This window comes from Micromesistius poutassou (genome assembly GCF_964030765.1).
Source record: "Micromesistius poutassou genome assembly, contig: SCAFFOLD_1559, whole genome shotgun sequence".
NCBI classification, from domain to species: Eukaryota; Metazoa; Chordata; class Actinopteri; order Gadiformes; family Gadidae; genus Micromesistius; species Micromesistius poutassou.
This window is the reverse complement of record NW_028179956.1, coordinates 5,001-12,246: the sequence shown is the minus strand read 5'-3', so window position 1 is coordinate 12,246 and position 7,246 is coordinate 5,001. Positions and strand designations below refer to the sequence as shown.

The following is a 7,246-nucleotide window of genomic DNA, read 5'->3' as shown; positions in this document are numbered from 1 at the left end:
CGTCGTAGGTGGTGCTGGTGAGCTCGTCCATCAACGAGCGTGACCAGATGCTGTTCATCAGCGCGGACGAGGGCTCGTCCTTCCAGCGGCAGGCCGTGTCCTTCACCCCCGACACGCTGCTCTTCCACCCCAAGGAGGAGGACAAGCTGCTGGCCTACTGCAAGGAGGGCCGGGTGGGTGCTAACGCGCTAACGCTACACGCTAGCTCTGTACAGCGCCAACTCTGTTAGCGTGTAGCGTGTACAAAGCGCATAGGGTATCGTAAGCGTACGCTCAAGTGTTTAAGTTAGTCAGTCCACGTTTTTTGTCCGCTAGTTTGCCTGTCGACATTGGCCTGGGAGGGAGCCTGTGCATTTCCTCAAGTAACAGTCACAACGTTTCACCATGTGAGGTTTTTCAATTATAATGCAGGCAGTCAAAGCTACCCTTGTGATTAATAACCAGGATTGTTTCCAGTTCCCAAAAAAAAAGTTTTAGAGTGATTAAAGGATTCAAATTAGTCTGGAAAAATAAACAGGGAACTGAAATGCTGGAAAATGTAGTCGCATCTGTCACTACCTCCCCCCCCCCCCCCCCCCCATGAAACAGACAGAGGGAGACGAGGGGAAAGGAGAGAAAGGCTCACGACACACCAGGTCCAACATATTCCCCGAGCTGTGGAGTTGTGGAGGCTAACCAGGGACAAGGACCTGCCTTCCCCTTCGCCTTTAATAATTCATACTTAATTAAGCAGGGAATTCAATTAGATTTTAATCTGCTTCATACCGGCAGGCGGTCAGGTGCACCACCAGAAACCCAGTCCGAGAGAGCCAACGCAAGAAGGAACAAAGACAGTAGACAGAGAGAAGAATATATTGGTTGGAGGAGGGTTAGGGGCCCCGGGGCCCCAGGAAGGGTGGACTATGGGCGGGGCTCCTTGGAGGGTTGGGGGTTCAGTACCTGGGGCAGAACACTGCTTTGTATAGACTGCCGGGGTAGGGTACAACGGTATTTTGATCCAAAAATGCCATGAATGGATGGATATATGCTCCATACCCTGAAAGAAAATGCTTTATTTTTATTTGGAAAATTGTTGGAAGGGAATAAACGCAAGCTCAGTGTGTGTGTGTGTGTGTGGGGGGGGGGGGGGGGGGGTGTGTGTGTGGGTGTGGGTGTGGGTGTCGGTGTGTTCATGTGGAAGAATTTGCTGTTTGCGCTAAAGTATGCAACCTTGTTTTTCCATTGATCAATTCTCATCATGGGAGTGCGATCAATGCTTAAAAAAGGCATGTGTGTGTGCGCCAGACGCACATGAACACACCCGCACAAATTGTACTGACAATTCCGTTCCCCTTAGAGAAATATTCAAACACCTATGCATCATCTGCGCTCCCATGATTAACAATTTATCGAGCCAGGACTTACATTTTGTGAAGCATGAAATTCAAGGGTTTTACTAAGGCGGAAACGCTGGGCTGTCTTTGGACGTCATCGATCGCCGTCGTTTCTGGGGAAATGAGGGCCCATGCCGTTTTAAAATAGTGGACCATTTCTATGAACGCGGTGTTTTAAAGGAGAGTGTCGCTGCTGTTTACATAATAAACAACTGAAAAAGTGAGCACACTGAAAGAAACACACCCATTCCTCCGTTGTTCATTCTACTCCATGGTTTAAAGTGTAGCTTCTTGTTTTTTTTGTGTATCCTGTGTTGGCTTATGCGTACCATCAAGTTCCCAGTGTGTGTTCTTATAATCTTGTACAGATGGGTGACTCATAGTCTGGACAGAGGTCTGGCACATTCTCTGATATCTCTGGTAGCCTTCATGTCCAACAAAATGAACTGTGATTGACATGTTGTACTGCAATGTACTTGATCTATCTGTGTGTGTGTGTGTCTGTCTGTCTGTCTGTCTGTCTGTCTGTCTGTTTCTGTGTGTGTGTGTGTCTGTCTGTGTGTCTGTCTGTCTGTCTGTCTGTTTCTGTGTCTGTCTGTCTGTCTGTCTGTCTGTCTGTCTGTCTGTCTGTTTCTGTGTCTGTCTGTCTGTCTGTCTGTTTCTGTGTCTGTCTGTCTGTCTGTCTGTCTGTCTGTCTGTCTGTCTGTCTGTCTGTCTGTTTCTGTGTCTGTCTGTCTGTCTGTCTGTTTCTGTGTCTGTCTGTCTGTCTGTCTGTCTGTCTGTCTGTCTGTCTGTCTGTGTCTCTGTGTCTCTACAGCTCTACGTCTCCACAGACCTGGGACGCAAGTGGATACTCCTGCAGGAGAGAGTGACCAAGGACAAGATCTTCTGGTCAGTTCCATCTCTGTCCCTTTGAGTCAAGCATCCAATGGCGTTTGTGTTTATTGTGTGTTTCGTTGGAAACAACCAACACACCAGATACATCCACTCATTCATTAAGTGATTCATTCACACACAGTTTAACAAGGAAAGACACCGTATGGTGGACACCGTAGTGTGTGTGTGTGTGTGTGTGTGTGTGTGTTTTGAATAGATTGCGTTCAGACAGGTTGTCTAGCCATAGCTTTCCCTCCCTTAAACGATCTAACAACACAGGCGCTTACTTTAAATCATATTACAAGATAACAATCCAATTTGTTTCGTTTTTTTTCCGGCCCACCTCGTCAGGACCGATACAAAGTCCGCTCCGGTGTGCCGGAGTTGTCTGTGTCCTCCTGCTTGTTATAGTTTTTCTTTCCGACGGCTTCTCTCTAAATCCAGAGGCCCATTTGATTCAACTCATTTGTCACGTATTGAATTGAAAGCAAGGAGAGAAAAAAAAAACAATAATCGAGTGCGAGTTTTAAATTGAGCCGGCGCCGGGCGGGCGGGCGGGCGGGCGGTGCTGGGAGAATATTTTGCAAACAGGCAATAAAACGAGGACGCGCTGACAGCCCGCCCAACCGGCCGCTTCAACGCGCCGGCAATAAAATTCCAAAAGGAGAGAGGAATGAAATCGACTTCTGGACAAACTGGAGGAGTCCCCCCTCTCTCCCACCTTACTCTCCCCCCTCTCTCCCACCTTACTCTCCCCCTTTCGCTCGCTTTATAAATTGATTCCTCGGGTTGGATTTCATTTGTGGTTTTCCAGTTTTTCTTATGGCTGACTGAAGTCTTGCTTTAATAAATCCTTTGTCTGGCGCTGTAAACCTTGAGCACTGTGCATATGAGCAGGTAGATTGACCGGCAGTGGGTCAACTCTTCACCTTCTCTCTCCCTCAATCTCTCTCGCCTTTCCTCTCGTCGGCATTCCTCCCTCCATCAATCTGTCTCTCTCCGTCTGTCCCTCCTGACTCCCTTTCCTCTCTCTCTCTCTCTCTCTCTCTCCCTCCGGCCCTCCGTTCCTCCCTCTCCCTCAACCCTTTCCTCCCTCTCCCTCTCACTCTCAGTCCCCTCACACCCTCCTCCTTCCCTCCTTTCCTGCCTCCCTCACTCCTTTTCCCCCCCACTTTCCCCTTACTCTCTCTGCCGCCCCCCCTCACACACTCCTACCCCCCTCCCTCCCTCCTCCGCCGCTGCTAATTGCTCATAAAGGAGGATTTATGGTGGACTGTAACACGGTTTAAACTCTCCGTTCCGCCCTTTAATGGAGCGAAGAGAGTCTTCTCCGTACTCCACGCCACTCTTGACCCCTGACCTCGTCGCCAAACCGAAACTAAGAGGCTGATTGGTTCACGTTCGTGGGGCGAAAGCACATGCACACTTTTAATATAAGGGGTGAAGGAGATCTTTGGAGGTCATCGAGTCCATCGTTTATGTTATGTTTGGCACCAAATAAAAAATATACGTGTTCAGGTTGTGATTCACAGGCTATGAGTTAAACAAGACAGCTCACACCTTTTTGTTGCAATATTATAATGCATGTGTGTCTTGATGTAGCTTTGTGTGAGAGACTGAAGCCGTTTCTCAATTTGCGTTCTCGTGTGTACTCGTGTACTTGCGTTCTCGATAAACGTCATCAGTGGTAGCCCAAGCACTGTTCCAATTCCAAGTACGCGAGTACGCGAGTACTGTCGTAAAACCCGTGTGTGTTCTCGATGCGTTCTCCATGAGGCCGTTCTACCGAGGACGCATCGGAGGTGACTCGTGTGGACTTGGGACCGTTAAATATCCCAGAATGCATCATCGAGTCCGCTGCTGTTCCAATTGCAGAGTGCGTACTCGCGTTCTCGGAAGTCTGTACTTGAAAGTCCGGACTTGCCAAGAACATACTTCCAAGTCCGCGAGAACGTAGTCCGCGTACTTGGTATTGAGAAACGGCTTGAGAGTCGTATGTTCATCTGATTGCCGGTAGCTGGTCATTAAATGAACTACAAAACCAACTTTGCATACGCATTGGTCACATGACCTGGGCGTTGTGAACGAACGGTGTTCCGTTGCAGGTCTGTGTCGGGGGTGGACGTGGACCCAGACCTCGTGCACATGGAGATGCAGGACTCCAGTGGAGGTAATTGGACTACATTTGCATTTACATTTAGGGGGATTGCTGATGCTTTGATTCACACGTTCACCCAGCGACGGCAGAGTCCACCACGCTGCTGGGCGACAGACCAGCTCGCCAGGCGCGGTGAGAGGCGTCTCGCTCAGGGACACCTCCACGCTGCTCTGCCGTCCGCCCATTGAGTTACATTGTAAAATAAAAAAAGCCGAAAAAAGCGTAATAGTTTAAAAAGAGTTGAAAAACGCAGAGAGATAGCCACCATGACGTTAAAGAGCTGGACGTTTTGATAGTTGAATGGTTTCTGTAGCTGAAAGTATGCAGGAGCAGTTAACTGCACAAAAGACGGAATAAAGGAATAAAGAAAACTTAAGAACAGTAGATGTGCTTTCAGTAGCAACCACACTAATGTACACTAAGTATGAATGAAGTAAAAATAGAAATAGAAAATTGATACAAATATATATATACAGTATTGTGGACAATAATAATTCAACATAGAAAACACATGAAAAGAACCATAAACATTAACTAAAAACTACGATAAAGTGGCCCAGTGGCTGAAACTGAAGCTGAAGTACTGTGTTTAACCCTGACTGCAATAACCAGGAGGAGGGGAAACCTTTTGGGGGGGATACTTGAAGAGTCCTCACCTCCTCCCCTCCTCCCCTCCTCCCCTCCTCTCCTCCTCCCCTCCTCTCCGTTTTTTTACTCCACCATCTGGACCCCCTTGATTGGGAAGTAGAGATGGAAATCACCTCTCCGTACAATTTACTGTGAATTTTCCTCACAGCTGGCCAGTGAAGGGGTCTCTCTGATAATTCATACCCATGTGAGATAGAGATACAACGGTGCCCTAAAAAATGAATATACATCACAACCTCTCTCTTCATCCCACTGCTTTCTATCTAATAGGTGTGTGTGTGTGTGTGTGTGTGTGTGTGTGTGTGTGTGTGTGTGTGTGTGTGTGTGTGTGTGTGTGTGTGTGTGTGTGTGTGTGTGTGTGTGTGTGTCTGGTGTCACCTCGGTCTATGCACAGGAAATGGAAGAGATGATGTTCTCTGTGTGGTGGGGTGACCCCCTTTGGTGATTGTGTGTGTGTGTGTGTGTGTGTGTGTGTGTGTGTGTGTGTGTGTGTGTGTCCATATACATGCACACATAGATACATATTGTAGGATGTTTCTGTGAACCTTGCCTATCTGACCATTTGTGTATTCTTTGATATATCCTTTATTCCTGACTCACAAATCAAATCAAATACTGCTAAACAAACGGTATATCAACGACAATTCTAGTGCACTCTTTAAAAACGCCATCTCTATGCTACCCCTAACCTCATGGTGGATAACTTAAATTCCAAAATTGATGTTGTTGTGCCTGTTACGGTTAAAATATCTTCTGGTAAGCATGACTCACCCTGAATGAACGCTGCCTCTGTAACAGTCGACAAAAAGAGAATGCCGTAAGGCTGAACACAACTGACTGACTAAACTTCAAGTTCATCACGGCGTCTATAAAGAGAGTCTCCATCCCTGCAGTTAAGCAGCCAGCCAGTGCCAGAGAATCCTTCTTCTCCAATATCATTAACACCAACATTAATAATGCTCGGACCCTATTTGCATTGATGGGCTGACGAACCCCCCCAACACAAAGACCCCCTGAGCTCCCCATCACCGATAAATGCAATTATTTTGCCAGTTTTAAGTGCTAAAGCAGCGTAGGCATAGATGCTTCTGTCATTAACAACTACAGACCAACACCAAATCGACCCTTCATTTCTGTATGGACTCATATTGAGAGCAAAGTAGCAGTGCGTGATTTCTCTCACACCCAAACAGCAGGGATGGACAGAAGGAAAGAACGTGTGTGTGTGTGTGTGTGTGCGTGCGTGCGTGCGTGCGTGCGTGCGTGCGTGCGTGCGTGCGTGCGTGTGCGCTCTGATCCATTACCGGGGAGCGTCTCTCTTTGGGTCTCCTTACCCATAATTCCCCCGCAGACTCACGCAGTGCGGTGAGGTATGTTGAAGGGCACGAGCCAACAGGAAGTGACCTTGTCTTGGCGCGTATGGCGGCGGCGCCCAAGCGTGCCAAGACAATCTGCTCGCTGTATGCCCCTTTGATCTGACCCACTTACCCATTCACTCAGTCATACGCGGACGTTCTGGAAGGGGGAGAATGTCCTCACGGCTTTTTAGTCACGTGTGTAGGGGAGTTCACGCTTTTCTGTAAAATGTGTGTGTATGTGTGAAATAACCTTTGTGTGTGTGTGTGTGTCTGTGTGAGAGGCATCGTGACTATTGTCTTCAATCCTACCAGTTGTTAAGTGTTCATTCGTAGAGATTAATGAGGTGAGGATGCCGATGGTTACGTCTCGCTCAACCTTAAAACCACGATCATTTAGGAGTTCAGTTTTACCGAAGACAGCATCCAAACTTTAAAACATAAACTCTTAATTTAATTTTCTACATTGTGTTGTTTTTTTCTCCTCAGTAATTCCCCTAAAAAAGGAATCATACCTGTGCCATCTCAAATGATAGCGGTGGTGTTGAGCTGTAGAGAAAAGATGCTCTCATAATCGGATTGTTCCTGACCTTATTAGACCATAAAATACACACTTTAAGTCTACATTAGATTGTATCATACCATGGTATGGTAGAATGCAGCCTAAGTTGAACAACCCTGCTTTCAAAATCATGTTAAGTCGCTGGAACTAGAAAGTATGATTATTTCAGTCTTTGCTTCATCTGTGACGAAATACTTCCAGTTCTATTGAGCTATGGTATTTTTAGTGTTTACATCCTAACGGCAAACTGCACTTGCATCGCAGGATAAACCTA

At 47.1% G+C, this 7,246-nt stretch overlaps 1 protein-coding gene across 1 annotated transcript in view; it reads left to right on the top strand.

The window, feature by feature from the left end:
- Positions 1–8: 8 nt before the first annotated feature.
- The window catches only part of LOC311371262 (VPS10 domain-containing receptor SorCS2-like), a gene marked incomplete at both ends in the record, with an annotated part of 11,558 nt that continues 4,320 nt past the window's right edge, over positions 9–7,246 (top strand). The window contains 3 exons of the mRNA XM_084489428.1: positions 9–173; positions 2,191–2,264; positions 4,355–4,419. Coding sequence (XP_084345554.1) covers positions 9–173; positions 2,191–2,264; positions 4,355–4,419 — 304 coding nt within the window. The remainder of the gene's footprint in view (positions 174–2,190; positions 2,265–4,354; positions 4,420–7,246) is intronic.